The sequence below is a fragment of the Sminthopsis crassicaudata genome, chromosome 2 (genome assembly GCF_048593235.1).
Source record: "Sminthopsis crassicaudata isolate SCR6 chromosome 2, ASM4859323v1, whole genome shotgun sequence".
Lineage (NCBI taxonomy): Eukaryota > Metazoa > Chordata > Mammalia > Dasyuromorphia > Dasyuridae > Sminthopsis > Sminthopsis crassicaudata.
The window spans coordinates 669601152-669624815 of record NC_133618.1 but is presented as its reverse complement, the minus strand read 5'-3'; the positions used below and the strand labels follow the sequence as shown (position 1 = coordinate 669624815).

General features: G+C 33.7%; 1 protein-coding gene across 1 annotated transcript in view; it reads right to left on the bottom strand.

Moving 5' to 3' along the window:
- Nucleotides 1-23664, bottom strand: part of PCDH15 (protocadherin related 15) — a 2229510-nt gene that overhangs the window by 244900 nt on the left and 1960946 nt on the right. The window contains exons 23-24 of the mRNA XM_074297067.1: nt 8784-9089; nt 7211-7435 (exon numbers count right to left, since the gene is read on the bottom strand). Of these exons, the coding sequence (XP_074153168.1) occupies nt 7211-7435; nt 8784-9089 (531 nt within the window). The remainder of the gene's footprint in view (nt 1-7210; nt 7436-8783; nt 9090-23664) is intronic.

The following is a 23664-nucleotide window of genomic DNA, read 5'->3' as shown; positions in this document are numbered from 1 at the left end:
CTGCCATATCATATTGTTGATTCCTATTGGTTCCTAAACTCCTATTTAGTGCAGCTTACTAAAATTGTGCCCTTCTTTCCTATTTAGGTCTCTATGTGTTACAAAAATGTAAAGGTCTTGAGAACAAGGATTTTTAAGTTGGTTTGGCTGGTTAGTTTTGCGTTTATATTTCCAGTACCTCACAATGCCTTTTCATGCATTGGAGTAATGAAATCTTTTTTGAATGGATTTGATCTTACTATTATGATCTGGTTTTTCATTTTCTCTTCAGTGTCTATTCTTCTATGCTTATTTAGCACTAATAATTGTCAAACAAAGTGTATTTCGATTATACTGATTTCCCGACTGCATCTGAAAGTGGCATTCTATCACGTATTTCCATGAATTCACACAAGCTATCTCTGAGGCTGGAATGTATTGTTTCCACATTTTCATCACTCAAAGTCCTTAGAAGCTTCCTTCTAAGCTGAATGCCACCATTACCTCTTTCAAGAGGCCCCTTTAACGGCTATCCTTACACAACTCTTCCACTTCAATTGCTATTTATTTACTTATCTTTAGATATATTCTATCCTCTATTTCAAGACATGGACTAATTTTTTTTTTTTTTTTTTTTTTTTTTTTTTATTGTTTTGTCACTGAGTCCCTAATGTTTGGCACATTGCCTTACAGATAAGTGTACTTGATAAATATATTTTTTTTGAATTACACCTAATTGAATTGAAGGGAAGACAGGGAACAGTGACATAATAGAAAGCATATTGGCTTCTAGGTCAAGCAAACCTGGGTTCAAAATTTTTGCCTGACAAGCCCTCTATGATCTTGGACAAGTCACTTCACCAATATGAGCCTTAGTTTCCTAATCTATAAAATGAGTGAGATGGACTGGATGACTTCTATGATCCATTCCAGTTCTAATTTCATGGTTATGTGATCCTGCAAAGGAGTTCCTATCTTAGTTTCCATATTTTAGATACTTAATACTAATAATTGTCAAACAAAGTGTATTTCGATTATACTGATTTCCCGACTGTTTCTGAAAGTGGCATTCAATCACGTATTTCCATGAATTCACGCAAGCTATCTTTGTTAATTTATTTTCAAAGCACATTTTTGAAAAGTAAAGTTTCATTTTTCTAAAAACCCAGCTGTCAATTTTGGGGATCATGTAATTAGTTTGGGATCCAGAGGGCATTTGGAAATTATCTCATTCAGATGCAAAAGATTACATGAGCTGTCCAAGGTAACTTTCTGGGTGGGCAATTCAGACCTCCAGCATTCTGTTTTGGAGTTTGTTCTTCTGTACCAGCTTAAAGTCTAAAGATTATCAATGAACAAACTTTACTTTGCATGATAGTTATTGGAGCCCTAAGGGAGAGGCCTTGGAGAAATTCTAATCTGGTCCCTTCACTATCTTTATTACACATAAGTAAACTGAGGCACCAGGAGGCAAAGTGACAAGTCCAAAATTATACAGCATAGATTAGAGCTGGGATTGAAATGCAGGTTCTCAGACTTCAAATGCAGGGAGGTTCCCTCTAGAAACTCTAGAAAGTAATTTACAATATACTTTATGGGGTGATGTATCTTCATATCAATGTCTTAACATTTTCTATCAAAGTAGGTGGTATTTTGAGTAGCAGAAACAGAGCCATAAAGAGAGGAGCCTGCTCTTCTTTCATTGTCTATAAATTCTTTCTATCCTTCACTTCAAGGTTTATAGGCATATGATATATCTTCCCCTGGCATTGAAAAGCCTGCTTATGCAGAACTCCTTCCACAGGGAATTTCCTTTATTGATTAATCCATTGCCAGAACCTAATTTGAGCAACCCTTAAATGCAGATAGAATTGTTCCTGGAGCCTTCACAATTCTGTCTTATGTATTGTTCCCAAGACTAAATATAAAGTTCTATAAAGAAGATGCAGCACAAATCCATGATGACGTGCAAATCTTGAGAGTTTACCAGTATCAGGTAACTCCTGCCTTGGGCTTATTTTAGAAAAGAGATAAAACCTTCTGTGTTCTCTATTCCTATGGGCAAATTTCATATGGCTTTGGAGAAAACCTCCCACCCAATTATACCAGCTTAGTTTCCATATTTTAGATACTTATAGCTGTTAATTTTTCTAAAACCCCAGCTGTCAATTTTGGGGATCATGTAATTAGTTTGGGATCCAGAGGGCATTTGGAAATTATCCCATTCACATGAAAAAGACTACATGAGCTGTCCAAGGTAACTTTCTGGGTGGGCCTGAGGGTGTTGTACCTGATGTATTGTATTGTGTTGTATTGCATTGCATTTTATTGTATTACATTATTCAATGTTTTTTTTACCATAATCTTAGATTTCATTTTAAAAAATGAATTCTCCTTACAAAAACTCTACCAAATAAATATCGGCAAGTACCTTACAAGTGAAAATCTGAGAGATTTGTTTGGGAGCATTGAGTAACTAAATTATATCTTCTGGTTATGACTTGAAGCCAAATCTTTGAGACTGAGGCTGGATCACTTTCCACTATGATACTTTGTCTTCATGTATAATTAAACATTAAAATATAAATGTCTTATGGACACTGTCATCCCACAATGCCCTTTTATAGCTTCAATGAATCTCCTAGTCTGTCAAAATGAGGACCCATTCAAATAATTGGAAATTAAATTATGGAGACAAAGCAATCATTATTTACTAAAATATTCTTCTTGGATTTCTTTAACACTTCTTGGAACACAATTCCAATTCAAAATTCCCCATTAAAATTTCCCTCAAAGTTTACCAATGGAATTCCCCAACATTCCAACAAATAATGGCATAGGTTTCTTCAGTTCATTCCACAAATTCTTAGAAAAAATTATATATATACATATATATGTATATATATGTATATATACATACACAAATATATTTGCATGTATGTATTTAAAAACATACTTTATTCTCTCCCACATGAACTTAAAGTGGAGAATTTAAAGATAAATATGTTCACCTTTCCAGCCCCATTCCTTTTAAACTAATCATTAGATAGAATGAGTCCAAAGACTCATTAAGTATTTCTTTTTCTATTCTCACTTGTAGTTCCCCTATTTGTTCCACAGTTTAGCTTAGTGTTATTTGTTGTTTGCTCATACACAAAACTCTATCTCCTACCTTTTGCCTTTGTCCTGGTTATTCCTCAAGCCTACAAATAATTTTCCTCCTCATTTCTACATTTTGACTCTCTGGATCCCTTCAAGAATGAACTCAAAGACCATCTTCTTCAGAAAGTATTTCCTGGCCACACTCCATACAACTCTGTACAACTATAAGAACTTATTTTCTTCCTAAGGTCACTTTCCAGATGTCTTGTATCTTCTAGTTAGGTACTATTTATCCCTTCCATTAAAATGAAAGCTCCTTGGGGAAAGTACTTTCTGCTTTTTATGGGTAACCCAAGCAATTAATTTTGTAACAAGTGCTTAATATGTTTTTTATTTTTGTTTCACAGATTAAAGAAAATAAATCTAAAGAAGAAAAATGATCTATTCGGTCTTTTAAATCTCAGAAAAAATACAATTTTTAATCTAACAATCAAAGTAATATTCTTTCTTCCCCTGGCATAGTCATTTAAGCCAACTTACTAAAACAATTCATGCAGCTAGTTTCATTTAAGCAACAGGTGGTTCCTGACATAAGGAAGACTTGAGTTCAAATCTACCTTCAGATATTTACTATCTGCATGATCCTGAGAAAGTAATTTATCCTCTGTTTGCCTCAGTTTCCTTATTTGTAAAATGAGAATAATATTAGCATTTTCCTCCCAGAGTTATTCTGAGGTTGTTGTTGAATCATTTTAACTGTGTCTGACTCTTCATGTCCCCATTTGGGGTTTTCTTGACAAAGATACTGGAATGGTTTGTCATTTTCTTCCCCAGCTCATTTTACAGATGAGAAATAGAAGCAAAGAGGGTTAAGTGAATTGGCCAGATTCATATAGTTAGTAAAATTTGAGGCCAGATTTAAATTCAGGAAAATTAGTCTTCCTGATTCCAGACCCAACAATCCACCGAGTTGTCCTATTGTGAAGACCAAATGAAATAAAAATTTTACCACAGTGTCTAGCACATAAGAAATACTGTATAAATGCTATCTCTTATGATCATAATCATTATGCAAATAAAATAACATACATTTTTAATTTTCCTTTAATGGTAAACATTTTAATTCATGTCATATTGATTGTCTATGCCAAATGACTGGCAAGGGTATTTCATTTCTATATAAATTATAAGGGAAAAAAAAAAGGGAGGCAGCCAGATATAATGGAAGAAACAAATGATTTAGGGATTAGGAAATATAACTTACCCTAATTGTAAAATATAGCCCTATTTTGCCCAGGATCACATTTGAACATTTCATTCTTTCACTCAAGAAGTTTCTATGGTTTCTCATTACATTACCCCATGTAAACCAGTATAAATTAACCCTAATTGGCTTTGAGAGTTTAGAGAAGTCAGCTAATTACCACAAGTCACAAATTATGCATGGAAAACAATACTTGGAAGAAAAATTGGCAGTTTCCATTAATTTTGTTTCTTTGCTTCCTATCTATAGAAAAATAATAACAAAAGAAGAGATCAAATAAAAAACATGAGTTGAGCTGAGAATATTTTTTGTCATTTCCAAAGCCAATTCTTGAGAGAGTCTTTTAAAAAAAAAATATATCCTCCCCTAGATGGTCCAAGATCATATGAGAAGGATACTACGAAAAAAAAAAATATGAAGGCATTCATTTGTGACCTATGCCGAAGAAGATTCCCTGAAACAAGCAGTTAGGACTCCTTAGGATCAAATTTAGTCATTTTTTACTCCATGAGATAACTGGGCATCATGGACAATTACCTAAATCAGAGAAAAAAATCTAAATAGGATTTCTAGATATCTTTGGAAATGAGCTGTTTATATGACATTCAATTCAACATTCTATCAAGCTCCTATTGTATGTCAGAAAGTCTAAAGTGGAAAGGGATCTTAGAGGCCATTCAGTCCAATTCCTTCATTTTGAAAGTAAAAGAGGGGGCAGCTAGGTGGCGCAGTGGATAGAGGACCAGACTTGAATTCAGGAGGACCCGAGGTCAAATGTGGTCTCAGACACTTAACACTTCCTAGCTGTGTGACCCTGGGCATGTCACTTAACCCCAGCCTCAGGAAAAAAAAAAAAAAAAAAAAAAAAAAAAGTAAAGGAAATGATAGACAGGTAGCTTTTAGGAAACTTGAACCAGAGATAGGAATCTAGCAAAGACATGGAGATTAAAGATAAAATGCATGCACAAGAAACAGGAAGAAGCATAGTTTATATGAAAAATATCCTTCATGAGGTGGGAAAAGCTGGAATCATATTGAAAAAATGGGTTTTAATCAAGTTGTGAAAGTTTCTAAATATCAAATGGAACAATTCATATTTTGTCTTCAATATAATGAGAAGCCATAGGAACATCTTGAGTGAAAGAATGAAATATTCAGATGTGAACCTAGATAAATCACTCAACCTTGTTTGCCTCAGTTTCCTTTTGCATAAAATGAGTTGGAGAAGGAAATGGCAACCTATTTAAGAATTCTTGCCATGATAAATACCAAGTGGGGTCACAAAGACTCAGATATGACTAAAATGACTAAATAATAAAAAATGTGCTACACTAATTCCTGGTGGGAATACTCTATGGGAGACTAGATATAGAAATGGAAAGATGTAAAAAGAACTACATTGATTGGAACAATGCCTATAAACACCCACAATGTATACCTTGACAGTTGAGAAGTCAAGAGGAAACAAACATGGGACCTAAAGGTTTTTAATTTAAATTAAAATTTAAAAAGTTACTAGGAAGTATTTTGGTTTCATAATCTGGCATTATATATTCAATTAGCCTGTAATTTACCAAAAGAGAATTTTTGCTGACTAAGGAATCAATCTTAGATTAGCCATCTTATCCCTAAATGCTGCAAAGATTATATAGTGTCTGGAAGAGTGTGTCTGTAACTCAAAAAGCGATAAAAGACTTCCATCTAAACAGTTCTGACACTACAGCATTTGGGATTCTTTCCTTTGATCAAATACTCCCCTGTTCAGCATTCACAGCCTAGCCCTGAGCTACCTCTGTTAGAAATCATTCTCCATTTCCAACATATTCCAGAAAAATTGGCTTTGCTATTCTCCATGCTTGATACCTGGTCATTCTCCATCTCTCCAACTTTGCACAATCTGTCCCTCATATCTGCAATTCACTCTTTTCTCACTTCTGTCTCTTAGACAGCTTCCTTCAAAGCTTGAGCTAAGTCATAAGCTCTTACAGGTACTTTCTTTACCGCCTTTCTAGGTTCTTATGATCCTAGCCTCCAGATTCTTCTCCTTATTTTTGGATCTCTTATATATACATATCTTGTTTTCCTCATAAATTTCCCCTAGTAACTCCTGCCCCCTACCAAGTGCCAAGAATATAGCAGTAAAATTAAACATAATGAAAAAGGAAACCTCCAAAGGATTGTTATTTATTCCGACTCCATGAAAACATGTGATCCTCTAGATCCATTTAAATGGATATTTTTCTAAGTGAAAGAATAGAACAAATCATACATCTTCCATATTTTAGTATTGATAACAGTCTTTTCTACCATAGTTTTTTCAGGCTTTTTAAACTCTACACCATTATTATCCTTCTTTCTCATAGCAGCCACATTTTATTCTGTTCATATAGCTTAATTTGCTTTGCCATTCCATGGCCAATGGGCATGATAGGAACTATTCAGTAAATTTGTCTTTAAAAAGTTGCCCAAAGTTAGAGATTAAGGATTTTGTTCAGGATCATATAATCAGTCTGTCAAAGGCAGTAAGTTAACTCAAATCTTTCTGACTTAAAAAGAATATTCTCTTTACTATACTTTCTCTTTTTAAAATTTGCTTTTAATCAAATTTTCTTTTTATTTTTTCCTGTATTTATATAGGATTGATTATAGAGGGAAAAAAAAAGCGTGTACTAAACACCACTAACAGTTGCTGGAAAAATGAAAAGAAAAAAAATCACATATGGGAAAATAAATAAAGAAGAGGTTTATGAAATAGGGAACAATCCCCACTAATGGTTAAAAATGCAGTGACTTGCTCAAACACTTTGATTTTTGGATATGTCCATCCAAATCGATTTTTTCGAGAGAATCCTGTCTCTTCCTTACCTTCACGATCACTGTGACAGTGGCAATGCCTGGGGGCATGGTTCCTCCTATATCAAAAGCCTCCACAAGAAAAGTGATATAGGCTTCGTTCTCTGGAAAGGACTCATAATCCAAACTCTTCAAAAGGGACAGTTCTCCAGTGAAAGGGTGAAGGGCAAATAAATGTTTTACTTCCGGGCTTCGAATCCGGTAGGAAACATTGGCACCAAGGTCAACATCGGTTGCCTGTAATGAGACAAATAGAATAGCATTTAAATTGGGTGAGTTCTTAACTTATAAAACAGATGCAGGAGCAAGTCAAGTAGGACTTTAGAGCTGGGGCTGCTGTGGAAATTTTACAATGTCTACACAATCATTCAGTTGTTCATGCATTCAATTAATCAGCATTTATTAATCACCAACTTAATAAATGCCAGGTACTGTGTGGATATGAAGGACACCAAAACAGTAACAACAATGACAAAACAGTCCTTTCCCTCAAGGAATGACATAGTGTAGTTTTGGGGAGCAAAAAATATTACACTTTCTACAAATGTTCTGTTACAAATTAAACTAACAAATAACAAAAACTACCAAAACTATTGTACTGGAAACCACAGTAAGGTTATAACTTTAAACTTTTCTTTTCTTTTTCAACATATATAATTTCATTAAAAATAAATTGTTCAATTAACTTCCATATACCTTCATTAGATGCCTTGTATGTGCCAGAGATTAGGGATTAAAAATGCAAAAAGGAAATAAGTCCTGCTCTCAAGGATTTTATATTATAAGGGGTGAAGAAAGGGTTATGCACAGAGTTAAGTTAAAAACAACAACAGCATGAAAATAAATATTATTTGGAGGGGCAGTGCATAGAACATTGGTCCTAGCATGACTTCAAATCCAATCTCAGACACTTAACACTTACTAGTTGTATGACCCTAGGCAAGTCACTTAACCCTAATTGCCTTGTAAAGTAAAATAAAATAATTAGGAAGTAGAACATCTAGGAAAAGTATATTGTATGAGGCAGTATTTGGGCTGAACTTTAAAAGGATCTATGGAATCCATGAAGGAAATACAAGGAAGGAGAAAATATCTGTATTATCTTCCCTCAACTTCAAGTTCAACAAATCTGAGAACATTTTCAAAAAGAATAAATTAGAATAAATATAATATTTAACTAATATAATAAATAATATATTCTATCATATACACATGAATATGTACATAGTAGGCAATTTGTGATTCTGTGTTGATTGACTGACATAGTCTTTCTCCAAGCCTTTTTGTTTGTTTGTTTGTTTTTTTCAATAACCCATTAATAGCATTTTATTTTATTTTAGTGAAACATATGGTATTAAGTGACTTGACCAGAGTCACACAGCTTTTAAGTGTCTGAGGTTGGATTTAAATTCAGGTCCTCTTGACTTCAGAGCCAGTACTCCATTTACTGTACCATCTAACTGCCCCCAAGTTTTTTTTATTCTTTCATATGTAGGTTCTATGAATAACTTTTAAGAGGAAAAATGAACCAATTAGTAAAGACATACTAATGTGGGCCTAAGAAAGTGTCATTTCTTTCACATACTTCTATTTGGAGGAAGATGGTTCCTGCTGGGAGATTCTCTTCAACAACAACTGTGTAGGTAGAGTTTGTGAAAACAGGACTATTGTCGTCAATATCCAGGACTCTTATTGCCAGGGTCAAGGTCGAATGCCGGGGATGCACAGCTCCATCTGTTGCGATCACCACGAGTTCATAGTAGTCTCTTACTTCTCGGTTAAGCTTAACTCTTGTATAAATAGTTCCATTTGAAGTGATCCAAAAAAGATTGTTGAAATTTCCCAGACTATAGTGTACTTGACCATTTATGCCAGCATCTGGATCTGTGGCCTAAATGAAATCAGAAACGATGAGATTAAAATACCTTCATGGATGATAAATTGCTTATAAATTATTACAAATTATTTATATTACCTTTAGTATATAAATTACCTGTGGGAAAAATGTTATTTTTTAAATTATTTTATTTTTGACTGGAAGTACATTAGTAGTTATTTCCATTATATCTAACTCTGACCTTGTTTGGGGTTTTCTTGGCAAAGGTATCAGAGTATTTGCCATTTTCTTCTTCTTATAAATAAGAAAATTGAGGTAAACAGGGTTAAATGACTTACATAGGGTCACACAGTTAGGAAGTATATGAGGCTAAGTTTGAATTCAGCTATTCCTGATTCCAGAAGCAGAATTTTAACTACTTCACTAGCTAGCTACTTTCCCACTATGATCAGTCCTCTATCTTTGACTCATTATCTGAACTTTGCTGATTTGCCATTTCTTTAAAAAAGCTTGGCAACCCTGATTCTAGAATCTCACCATATTGATGCCAGACATTACAGACAAACTATCAGTTTAGCTTATTGCAATTCAGAACTTTTAACCTTGTGAGATCAACTAGTTTCTGCCATCCCCAGTAGCAGGGATTATAGCTGTATGGATAGATTCAAGAGATCTTGAAAGTCTCTTGGCCAGAGACTTTTGAAGGCCTCAGAGGAGGCAAGCCGGGTAGAGTTGACACTGCAAAGGACAGTGATCGAAGGTATTCTGTTGGGCCTAGGACAGGCTAGTAATTGTAACTGCCAGGAGAGCATGTTACATCTGGTGAAAAAAAGGGAAAAGTATGGTTGTATTTAATGGAACATAGACTAGCCTTTGAACAAGTATCTCTCTATTCAAGTTCTCACTTTCTTGAGAGAAAATAAAAAAACCCAACTAAATATAATCACAATCATACCAATACACATTAGAAAAATAAAACTGAACAATAAGTTGAATATAGAATGACACTGAATTTCATAGTTCAGAGATAATGATGCCTTAAAATTGTGATATAAGCTAAATTGTTCTTTATTATCTATTTCAATTCTTATTCTATCATCTTTTCAGAGTGTGTCTATATTAGAACCAGTGAAGTACAATATTCTAAAATGAACCTCAAAGAACTAAATAGAATAAATGTGACAGTTGTCTGGGGCTCCAATGGCTTTCCAATCCAAATTACTTTCAAGTATCAATTTTTACTTCCACATCTCTAAAGAATGATCATCTTTTGCTCAAATTCCTCTACATCAAAGTTATCCAACCTAGTTCACCTTAGAATAGCACTAATTATTAGGGTTTTTCTTTATAACAAGCCTAAAACTTCCTCCTTACAGTTTCTACCCATTTCTCCTGGTTATATTTTCCCTAATCAAGCAGAAGGAATCTAATCTCTCTTTACCATAACAAACTATATGCAATCTAGACTTTTAATTCCACAAGGTCAAAGATCATCCATATCACTCATCTTCTAAAAACAAGTTTCACCTTTAGGATAGTTGTAAGATGATGAAGTTTTGGTGACAGAAGTTTAGTTTAGTTATTGAACAACTAAAAGATGTCAGCATATATCAGAAGAAGGAATAAAAACACATATGAAATGACAGATCTCTAAACTATGGAATTATTCATTGATGATTATCATCAGTGATAAGAGTATATTGTAATAATAATAGCTAATAAAGTAGCTTTAAAGTAATTAGCATTAGAATATACACCCTGGGAAACAAAACACATTATCAAAAAGATCCCACTGCTTTTTATTGTAATGTTTGAAAAACAGCTGAAATGGGACAAACCATAATTTACTACAGAAATAAACCTTTCCAGACAATACTTACAGTGATTTATTCAAGGAAATTCACTTCCTGCCTTTGATCTCTTCCTCTCCAATTTTGGAGCTATCTAGCCTCAAATATATTTATGCATCTATTTTTCCATCCAATTTCCCTGTAAGCTTAATGTAAGGAGAAAATCCTCAAGATTAAAGCAATTTTTATCTTTATGGATTTACTAAATGTCTTTTCAGGAACAATAAAGCTTGCTTTTCAGGTATCTTCCTAGGAAGAACTCACCATGTTTCTTTTCCTAAATGCTGAGCTCTGTCAGCAAGAATATCCTATTAACATTTGGTGATGATTGTCTAGCTATTCTAACTGTTTATCCTGTAAATTAAAAGGAAATGTCATGGAACAAAAGAAGTGAAGGAAGATGAAGGTGAAAAGAAATACAGGCAGAAATTCACTAAAAGGGAGATAAGGGAAAAGAAGGAAAAGGATGTTTGAAAATATCCAACTATAGAAACCTATTTCAAATAGCTTCTGAGTTCTTACCTCTATTATAAAGGTTTATTGCCCTAATTGGAGATTATCTGTGAGAGATATATTTGTGCTCTGTTTACCCCCTTTCTTCTCATCCTTCCCATCACAGTGCTTTCCTTTTAAACTATGTACAGAAGTATGCTCATATATGATATATACTCTTTGCAAGTTGTTTTTTAATCCAATTGTCTGTATTACTAGATATGTGTTGACATAAAATTCAGAGAGAGCACTTTAGTGTGCTATTGCCTCTAATCTTCATAAAGTCAGAGATCATATTTTCTGCATGCAATTGTTCGATTAAATATTATATATTTAGGAATTGGTGACAGAATATATACAGAGAAAGCTGGCCTCCAAGTCAGGAAGAATTGCATTCAAGTTCTCTAAATACTATATCATATAATCCTGGTCAATCCCTTTATCTCATAATGCTCTAAGCATTGCTCAAGACTGCAGAACTTCCAAAAAGGGTACTGACCTTCTTGTTGAAAATATTAAACACTAGGAGCTTCTTGTACCTATGAAATCACAAGTCTAGTCCTTTTCTATCACTGAATTGATGCACAAGTTATTCTCATTGTACAGAAATAGGTATTTCCAATGTGTAGTTTTATATTATAAAGATAAAAAAAAAAAGATGGCAAAAGTCTAAGTATGGCAAATATAGAAAAGAGAAAGACCTAGATTTGGACCTAGTAAATAGTCCAAATCACTGCTGATTATTTCTAGAGGCTATAATTGATTTACACTAAAAATTTTCAATTGATTTACACTAAAAAATTTCAAAAGATTTGTAGATTCATCTATGAATTGCTCCTCTTTTAACTCTAATTATAATCCAATTTCATTCTGACCAATAGTCTTTGCAAATTTCTAGGATCAAAATTATCCTCTCCCACTAGTCAAGTTGACATAGATTAATCTCTCTGAATGCCACGAGGCTGGTACCAGGAAAAGAGACATCAGTGTTCTGGAACTGGAAACTGATATCATTTACTAGCTTTGTAGGATTTGACACCGAATGTCCTGCCATCATAAAACTTCAAGAACTCAGGTGGACACCTCTGCACATGGAACGGGTGCAGAAAAGGAAAATGGAAGAGTTAGTTTATATTTCACCAAACACTTGAAACTCAATAATCACTTCAAACCAAATGGAGCTTTGGCTCAAATAAATATCCTCCCAACAGAAAAATTCTGATAAATAATTATTCTCATCTAAAACTCAACTAAGTGGAATATAAAATAGGATCTGTTGTTATTCAAGAACATTCCCTGTTGCAAGGCACTGTGTTGTAGTTCTTCAAAATAACGAGAATCAATCTTAACAGCTGTGAAATGATAATTATGTGTAACGGATGCCAAGGAAAGGGAGAAAAACAAGCCACTTGGCTGGCTGATTTTGTAGATGCTGAGCCAAAAACACATGGCTTGTGCAATAATTTCTGCAGCTATGATAAAGCTACTTCATCTACTTTCATAGACCATGGTGTATTGCACAGACATTGTGAACACAATGTACATTCACGGGATAGACTGATAAATTCAGATATTTTATGTAGTGATATACAATAGATCAGGCACAGTCTTATAGATATTTGAAAGATGGTCAATTAAGAAGAAGTGTCTTGCTCTTAAAATCTTGCCCTAAGATCCGCTCTTTGAGAAGACCTTCGAGCCATTTATTTATTTATTTATTTTTCATTTTGCAAATGGAGAAACAATCTTAGAGAGGATATGTAGTGACTTTCTTAAACTTATCCAGGCTGACATGGGATTCCCACTAATGTTTTCTGACTATAAATCAAGAACCTTTTTCATTGTACCATGTACAAAATTTTACTAGAAATGATTCATTTCTTTTGATGGGGGAAGAGGAGAAGAAACCTTAAGGGCATTTTATAAAGATTATAGCTAATAACATACATGGGTTTAGTTTGTTGAGAATAAGGTCTTTTGCAGAAGAATTATATGATTCATGCATGGGAGGATGGGGCAGAAATTGTCTGTGAGGGAAAGGAATGATGTAAACAGAAATGAGGAGACATGGTACAAGCAATTGCCTTCTCTCACTTCAAAACCTTTCCTGGGTTCTGCCTAGATAAGAAGTAATTGCTTTACTTTACATAGTCAAATAGTTCTGCAGTCAGGTGAGAAGGAAGAAATACTGAGTGAAACTAGTCTAAATATCTACTAAATCAACTAAATCAAACAGATCATCAATTGAGATAAATCAAATGATACATTAGTTTAAAAGATATGCTGAATTCAATGAATTCCATCAACATCTCTGGGCTTTAGTTTCCATGGTGATAAAATGAGGAAGTTAGGTGCAATGATTGTTAAAGTTATTATATTTTGGACTTTCTATATTCTATGTTTTCAGGTACCCTTCTGTTTTGACTTTCCATGTTCTAAGATTCTCGATAGCTCAGCTATTTTTTATTTTACCTTCTAAATTCCTTTCCAGCTGCGAGTTTTTTATTCTATGCTTGAGATCCCTCTCAACTTCGGCATCTTATAGTCAAAGATTTTCTTTGGCTCTAATAATCTGTTTTCTACAGTTTATTCTAACTCTGAAAATCTATGTTCCAAGATGTCCCCTATCTGATATTTTATATATTAAGTTTTGTCAATATTCAATGGGTTCATTTCAGTTTGAATAGTTTATGATCTAAGAGAAAGATTCTAAAACCTTTTCTCTAAGAATAACTTTTCCTTTTAAAAATTATTCAGGTCTCCAAAGTGCTATTGTTTTTGTGGTTTGCATCAGTCAATATTTGTTATATTATAAATGAAAATCAACATTTAAATATTTATTAATTTAATTAAAATAAAAATAATATAAATTCTTGACCTAATAATATCAAATTAGACTTTTTAAATGAATTAATTTTTAAATTCATTTTTACAGTGAAACACATTTTTTTTCTTTTTTTCTTTTCTTTTTTTTTTTTCCCCCCTAAGGCTGGGGTTAAGTGACTTGCCCAGGGTCACACAGCTTGGAAATGTTAAGACCAGATTTGAACTCAGGTCCTCCTGAGGAACATAATTTTTAATTAAAAATTATAAAAACAATTTGTTTTTCCAAAACAAAAACAATAATGAAAAGAGTGGCATTGTTTTATATACTTTTGGAAATTTCATTAATGTTTGTCTTAATGAAAGACAAATTAAATTTGTTGTTATGCATTGTTTGGGTCAAATTATACAAAAGAAAACTGACCTCACATATATATGTGCTTTGAAAGAGAAAGGGTATTTAAAAGGTAAACAATGTTATAACATTATTATCAAAATTGTTTTGATCTTGTGGACCTGATAAAAGGGGATATTTGTAGTTCACAAACTATATTTTGAGCATAGTTGGTTTAAAATACATATTGCCAATGAAATTTCATGTTCTAAGGGGAAAATCTAGTTTTGATATTCTACCTATGGCTATGAATATGACTATTCTATGATGGCTATGACACAAACCATCTCGACAGAAAGTTTAATCACATTTATTCGTCTGTAGACCTTTTTATAAGCATTGAACCAAACATCTACTGTATGGACCAAATTGTTTTCTTTCATTCTTATAGATAACTTTGAATTCTTGAATGTTATAGATCAAGTTGACCTGAATTTATTTTTTTCAGAATTGCTATGAGATTACTTCCTACCTGAATCTTTACTTGGCCCTGTATATACTGGGGGGAAAGTAGTATCATAGACTTTTGAGGGCCAACTCTTCTTCAACCATCTTAATAAATATACTTTTCTAAAATCCAAATAGAGTTTGTTGACCAATATCAAGTGGTTGTCATGGGGGAAACACACCAAGGACAGCTCCTTTATTGTTGAATTATTTCAGCCATGTCTGATATTTTGTGACTCCATTTGGGATATTCTTAGCAAAGATACTTGAGTGGTTGGTCATTTCCTTTTCCAGATCATTTTTCAGATGAGAAATGGAGGCATCTGCCCAGAATCATGGTGCTAGTACATCTTTAAGATGAGATTTGAACTAAAAAAGATGAACCTTTTCAACATTAGTTCCCAGTTCTCCTTCCACTGTACCATGTAGCCAACCATGAGGACCCATTTACTACATAGTCAACCTATCCTAACTTCAGTCTCTCAGTATTGACCAAACATCTCTGAGAAAATTTAGTGGTCATCTTCTTGGGAAGTGATATCAGTAGAAACTGAAATTGGGAGATGAATTCCAGATTATATATTCATGATCATTTAATTTAAAAAAGATAATTTATGAAGCATCTATGATGTGCCAGACATTGTGCTAATCATTGCTGGATGGCACAGTAAAGCAAATTCTCATGCTGAGGATATCAGAAGATTCAATTCTAATTAAACAACCATTTACAAGTGTCTAATGTATACAAGGTAAACTGCTATGTATGGAGAACAAAGCAACAAAAATGCAGTCCCTACCTTCAGAAAGACTTTATTCCACTGGGTTGAAGTTTGCCCTTCATTCTCAAAGAGGACCATGATTTCAGGGGGCAATACCAAGACATGCAAGTGAATTGGATTTGAGGGAGGGAAGGTTGTGTAATATCACCTGCCTCACTTTTCCCTTCAGAGTAACCTGGGTCCACTGGCATGATAGAGATCAGAATGACTGGAGATGGCTCTGGATGAAATGACCCTTTTTAAGCTAAAGTCTTCCACAAGTCTGAGTTTGACTGAGGCAATTCCGCTGGGAGGATCTAAACATAGACTAGGATGTAAGCAAATGAGAGATAAAAATTCCCTAGGAAAATATGAATTGAAGGATGGTTGGATTTGCAGCTGAAGTATATTTTAATGAGGAGACAGCCCTTATGCTAAGTCTTAAAGGAAGATAACATTTTGAAAGGCAGAAATCAGGATGGAGTGCATTCTAGGAAAGGGGAATTACCAGTGCAAATGCAGTTAGGTAGGAAATGGAATGACTAATTGGAAGAATAGTTAGTGGTCAATATTATACAGAATCCAGAAGTGTTTGGTATGAAATAAAGCTAGAAAGATAGAGCAAAACCATGAAGATCCTTAAGGTGCATTACAAGAAGTTTTCATTTTATTGTACTGTCAGGGAACACCATCAAATGTTTGCAAGTTTAGGAGTAACATAAACTGCTCTATACCTTAAAAATTATTTGTGATGCACAATTCACAGCTTAGCTTAATATTTTCTAAGGATAGCTCAAAAGCCATTAGGTCATGGTAGCTCCCTTAATCCCCTAGATAGAACATTCAATATAGAAATTTCTAATGATACCATATTGTCGCAGAATGGAAAAGAGGATATAAAATGTAAAGATATGAAATTTCTCTTGAACTGTCTTTTCCAAACTGCGTATCAGGGTGACTATATTCAGATGATGATGGAAAAAAAATAAACATTCTAGCTAAAGAGAAACAGTGCTTAAAAATCACTCCATATGTTCATATTAGTGTGAGGGGTTTGGGATGGTTTAATTTAATTAGAGTTTGTGTTTGTTTTGTTCAGGAGAGGAAATGAGCCAAGGGACATAAGTAGATGAGAAACAGTATGCAGAGAAGGATAAAGTTTTGAAATCTCCAAAGAATTTCTAATTGAATCTTGTTCTGCTCTTCCCTGGATTCTCTTTACAACATCCATTGAAAGATCTAGGTGGTCATCCAGTGGCTCTCCTTGAGCATTTCCTATTTTAAATATGTCACTACTCCATGAAATTGCTCATTCCATTTTTGAATAGTAAAGATCTGAGTAGTATAATGATTGATTGATGTTTGTCCTTCATTCTCAAAAAGAACCCAAAACAAAAACATGATATCAAGAAGGTGATGTCATGGATTTCAAGTGAAGTAGACTGAAGTAATTCAGAGGTGTGTGAAGTCAACAGCCTTACTATCTCCTCTGGAACCATCTGGGTTCAGTGGCAAGATCTTCAGGGGTTCTCAAACTATGGCCTGTGGGCCACATGTGGCCTGCTGAGGGGGTTTATGAGGCCTGCCAGGTTATGGCAAATAGGCTGAGGGGCGGAGACAGAGTGTGAGTTTTTGTTCATACTATAGTCAGGCCCTCCAAAAGTCTGAGGGACAGTGAACTGGCCCCCTATTTAAAAAGTTTGAGGACCACTGATTCTAGATGAAGACAATTGGACATGACCCCACTAGAAAATCTTAAGTGAACTACTCTAGATAGTATGTAGCAGAGTCAAGATTCAGATGTCCTTGAACTTTCAGTTTTATTTTCATTTTCCTTTTCATTTTACCCATACTATCTCCCAATTCTCAGATCTACAATGTTATACACTTCAAGATGGAAGGGACCTTACGGCACCATCAAATTCAGCTCATACATTGTAACGTGAAGAGGATGTTCTGTTGCCATTCAACAATTCCATGATGAAGTGAGAGGGTCTCAAAACTGGTTTTAGAATGATGAAAAAATAAAGTTCAGACAGAAGTGATTTTCCAATAAAGTTCTATAACAAAAAATCCCATAATGTTCTAGTTTTGCCCCATTTCTTTCTATATTTCCCATAAACTCTTAAGACATTCATAATAGGATTAATATCAATTTTAAAAACTGGTCCTTTTAACTATTTCAGATAGCTACCAAGTCCATTCAATCCATCTGGGTTAAATACATATGAATCCTTTTTTTCAATCCATGTATGTCTTAAGTGAATAGAGTGCTGAATCTAGAGTTAGGAAGTCTCAATTTTCTGAGTTTAAATTTAATCTCAGACATATACTAGCTGTGTGACATTGGAGAAGTCATTTAATCTTGTTTGTTTCAGTTTCCTCACCTGCAAAATGTGCTGGAAAATGAAATTACAAACTATTCCAACATATGGACCAAGAAAACCCCAAATAGGATCATGAAGGGTTGGACATGACTGAAAAACAACTGAATAATTAACTACTGAACAACATGTCATAGTTTACATACTCTTTGTCATTTTATTATCTTTCTCCATGCCCTTTCTAGTTTTCCAGTTTAATAGGGAAAAGTAAGGGATATGAGATATAGGCCACTAGATACAGCTCATGATCCCAGCTTTATCCTAGATAGATAGATAAATTAAGACAACTGGACATGACCCCACTGGGAAATTTTAAATGAACTACTCCAGGTAGGGATTCATTCAATTAATTCTTTTCATCTGGTCATCATGACTTATAGGATCTCAAAGCTGGAAGGGGCCTTATAGACAATAAGATCCAAGACATAGTTGAATAAACATTCCATCTATAATATCTCCAACAAGTAATGAGACAATCTTTGCTTAAAGACTGATAGAAAGATATCAATATTTTGCAGTGTTTTAAAAATAGAAACAAATGTTTAATTTATTGGATTTCCAGTTTCATGAGGAATCTTTTTAAAAAATTATACTATGTTATCACCTCCAAAATATATTGTATATTCTACTTTTGAAGAGCTTTAATTACCAGAATTTTTCTTTCTTTTTGTCAGTCTAAACCTTCTTTGATGTAACACTGTATTTGGGGCCAAACACAATGAGGCTCCCTCTTTCCTGTGATAGCATTTTTGAGCCTTCTCTTCCCCAAAATCAATTTCAGTAATTCTCCCACATAATTATACAAGGTAGGTGAATTTCTTACTATTCAATGCTAAATTATGGGAAAGGATTAGTTATAGTGACTGCTTTGAAAGACTCAAGATTCTAATTCATCCCTAAGTGTAGGATCTGAGTGGATATTATAAGCAGATATTAGATTCTTTCTTGCAAATCTCAACATTAATGAAAGAAACACTGAAGAAGACTAAGTAAGCTGGGCAACAGGGACTAGAGGAATGAGGCCATATGTTTTGTTTGGTTTTATAAGTGAATTGCTATACAATTGGCAAGATAACCCAAAATAAAATCTTTTATCAGCAGTACTGTCAAGAAGTTTGTATTGATGCTTAATATCCAGCAAAGGTGCTCAGTGTGTGATGCTGTAATGAAACCATTTATCTTCCTAGAAATCAATTAAAAGTTAATTAAAATTGTTAATAAGAAAAATCACACATTTCTTTCCCTCTTGTAGTACATCAAAGCAATAAATAGCCATAGCTGCAACTTTATAATGATATGGCTGTACTTAACTTGTCTTCGTAATCAACATCATACTATGAGGCCTGAATTGTGACTGCTGATATTGCAGCCATTTCTATTAGAAAGTAGGTTGGCAATACCTAGTAGATCAGGACCTTATTGAATGAAATATTGAAAGATCACCAACAAAAGGCACTGGATGAAAAAGCTTAATGTCTCGAGAATTTGGTGTGGGAGAGCCCATGTGGAAGGGCATTATGATATTGTTGCAAAACAATAGTCTAAGATTCTATGATTGAGATCTATTCCATTGGTTTCTCATTAAATTCTCAAAAAGGCTTATTTAACTAAGTTCTATTTATCCCAAAAGGAATCATCCTTGATGCATAGCAAAACCTAGCTTATAATTATTATTGACCTTGTTCTCTCTTTGCATTAATCATGTATATATGATTATATTTTTGGTTGTATTAATGCATCAGGGGGAAAAAAAGGAACATTTTGGGTGATGACTTTCTTAAATAAGCATTGGTGTAAAATACCAGTTTTCCCACATTAGATTTCTGGAGAGATTAAATTCATCAACTTTGTCAATGTCTGGTTCTGTCACCTCTCTGGTGGAAGTATACAAAGAAACAGGAAGATTATAGTACCAAATCCTTAAAATGTTCTTCTTTTCATCTTTGTTGTTTCTGTTGGTGATGTCACCTCCTTTTTCCTCTATTTTTATCTATGTTTCCTCCCATCCCTTTTAACACATCTCCTATCCAGTTTCTAGGTCCTGTTAATTCTATTTCTTCTATTTCTTAAATGAATTCCTCCTTCTCCATTCTCATTCTCTCTATACATCAAATAAAGACTCTATGTCCTTTTTGAACTCATTTTTCCCCCCTGCAAAACCCAAAATTATCAGAGACTTCTGATTTGTAAACTTTCATCCAATGTTTTGATAATAACATTGCTCAGGATTTCTGAACAGATTTATGCCTTCCAAATTCAGTTATCAGGACTGAGCAAGATGCAATTTGTTTCATCGACCTTCTTAAGGACACAGATCTGTGCACTATCCTTCCCAGACATGTCACAATCATGCTAAAACATATCAAGCCATCATGCCACAGATATGAAGAATTGCTATAGTTTATTACAACTTTCATCCTTCTCAAAAGAGGGGGAAAAAAAAAACTTCCCATTTTTGGGAGTTTTAAATGGTAGATATTTTGTATAGTGGGTAGAGTCTTGGATTTGTAATCATGCTATGATTCTCAGGAGTAGGAATGTTCCTTCAATGCCCCACCTATGATATTTACAGACTGCAAGTGAGGGAAAGTATATGTATTCTCCTAGTTCTTAATATTCTTAGTTGTAAAATGAGAGGTTTGGATTAGGTGGTCTATGAAGTCCCTTCCAGGATTAGATTTCTGGTCCCATAAATACTGTGGACACTTAACGAGTTGTTGAATTTAAATAAGTAGAATTTACTGCTTCCATTTAACCCTTAGAAATCTAGAAAACTCCTGGGTTAGAGAATAGAATGAATAATATATTATATTACCTTACTCTTCAATGTTTCCAAAACATGTCAGTTCTTCATACATAAGGTTATGTTGAAAAATGTTTGTTAAAACTCTTAGGGAAAAATATATGTGTCACCTTTTCAGTCTAATCTGCACTATTACCATTTTCTCGGTCACTTTCTAAAGTCTAGACAATAAATAAAACTATCAAATCAAGCTTTGATTGGTGGTGGTTGCAAATTTCTAAGATACAAATGTTCACACTGAAAATTCAATAATCAGCTCTCATGACCTTGTTCCATCTAGGTCTGCTACACCTATGAGTTTCTTGCTCAGTTCTCTGTGGATTAGGTTCTATTTCCATATTCTTGTATTTAAAAAAATAGAATGAATCAGTTTTGTTTAATTATCTTTCTTTCAGTTTTCCCAGAAACTAGTTTCTCATTAATGGCTCTTAAAAAATAAAGAGAAAAATGAGAATTTACATCCAACACACTATTGTATGTTATTCTTCTTTTAAATATGACAAGGACAAACTCTATGAGTAGATGATTGCCACTGGTTTTAGATAAATGGTTTTTATCTAAATTTAAAGAAAAATCCATTTATATCAATATTTTGCAGTGTTTTAAAAATAGAAATAAATGTTTAATTTATTGGATTTCCAGTTTTATGAGGAATCCTTTTTCAAAATTATACTATGCTATGTATGCTATTGTTTTATACCATGAATTAAAAAAAAAACAACAACTATATATATATATATATATAATCTCACTGAATTGGATGTGAAAGTAAGATTATGGCAAATACCATTAGCAGAATCAACTAGGATGGGGCAAATGGGGATTTGATCCAAGGAACTGAAATATAGAGTGCAAATATTCAATACAGCATCGCCTCAGACCAAAATGAACTCAGCCTCTATTTATGAAGAATAACCAGTTAAAAGAGTATACCAATTTAACAGCACATTGTTAATAATGCCTATCTATGAGCCATTATAATAATTCTCATAATCACTCAAGAGATTTTATCTTAATTAGTTCTTATATTATTTTTATCTTATGAATAACAATAGAAGCAAATTAACTATATATATTAGTTGCATGAATCTGCATATCCAAAATACTTACATTTATTTATCATTATGTTTTCTTGGGACAATGTAATCACGGTTTTATGAATTACTTTCTTTAGTCTGGTCCTTTAATTACTAGATAACACTCTGGATAAGACTAGTATCAAAACTAGAGATTCTATTTGAATATGATTAGATAAGCATTTATACAATCTGAGTATAAATACTTTACAATGAAGGGAGAAATTTGAGAATGGTACCGTGATTCAGACTGAGGTCACTCATTCTAATTCAAGTTAATAAGGTATCTATAGATAATCCTTGCCATCCAGCCACTCCCTCAATTCATTCTCATTTAGAAACATTAATTTTTCATCCCTGCTGTAACTCCTCAGTCATTCTTTCAACCAACCAATCAATCATTGAGGAAACAAAGCCAAAAAGGAAACAGCTCTTGCTCTTATAAAGCTTACAGAAATATCAGTATTTATACTTGATTTCCCTTCTGTTTTACTTTTATAAAGTATCTCGATTTCACCAAATACATGACCCCATTTCCTCTACCACTACTTCCAGAGCCATTACTCTGCAATAACAGGTATTCATTACCAAGCAAGGATAAAGGACAGCTATATTTACTAATCAAATGCTTCCAGGACCATGGACACAGAATGGTAATGATGTTTATCATTTTTTTTTAGGAAAAAAGAAACTGGCAACTGGCTCAAAGTACTTGTTCATCCTCAACCATTTCTGTTTGATGTAATAAGAAAGAAAAAAGTTATTTGTTGAATTGCACATCTTCTAAGGAAATGTCCTTTGACTTGTTATTCTTATCAATGACTATGCATCCTGTGAAGCCAGATGCTACATAGAGTAAAGCTGTTGCTCACTAGGAAATTGATTTTAGTCTGCGTGTTTGGGTAGATTAAAAAAACAGAGCTTATAGTTGTTATCATGTAGCTTAACAACTTTAATTAACCAAAAGGGTCAATGAAGGAAACAGTGGTATAGAGAAGGCAGCATGGGATGATGGAATACACATGCACACATACATATACATATGTACATATATATGCATCTGTTTGCCCATGTATGCACACATAAATATTCAGACATGCATATCCATACACATGTGGGTGAGATTAATAAGTAAACTTTAAGGGAAGCCTTTTATGATTTAGGGGAGCTGATTATTCTTGTAGGCAGTTGGTGTAGAGTATCCATGGAAAAAGACAAACTGAAGAGTTGTAAGAGAATGGGGTTCATAGCTAGGTCAAGGTCCTTCTAATAAGAGTAAGGAAGGGCCCAGTCATCAAGAACTTATTTTTTAAAATTTTGAGTCTGCTTTTAAACTTTTTCTTTTATACTCAGCAAGAGTCTTCTTAATCTTTCTTTACTTTTTGTCCTCAGAATGAATACCTACACATCTGAGATTTCTCCTAGTAACTTTAATTCTGGCTTTTAATTCATCCAGCCTACCGTTTCATATGATGTCTTCTGCCTATAAGTCAAATAAATAAGGGAACAAGACAAATCCTTGTTGTAGTCCTTTTCCAATATTAATCAGTTGATCTTCTGTGTTGAGTTCTAGTGGTGGTTTTTTGGCCTCTCTATAGGTTC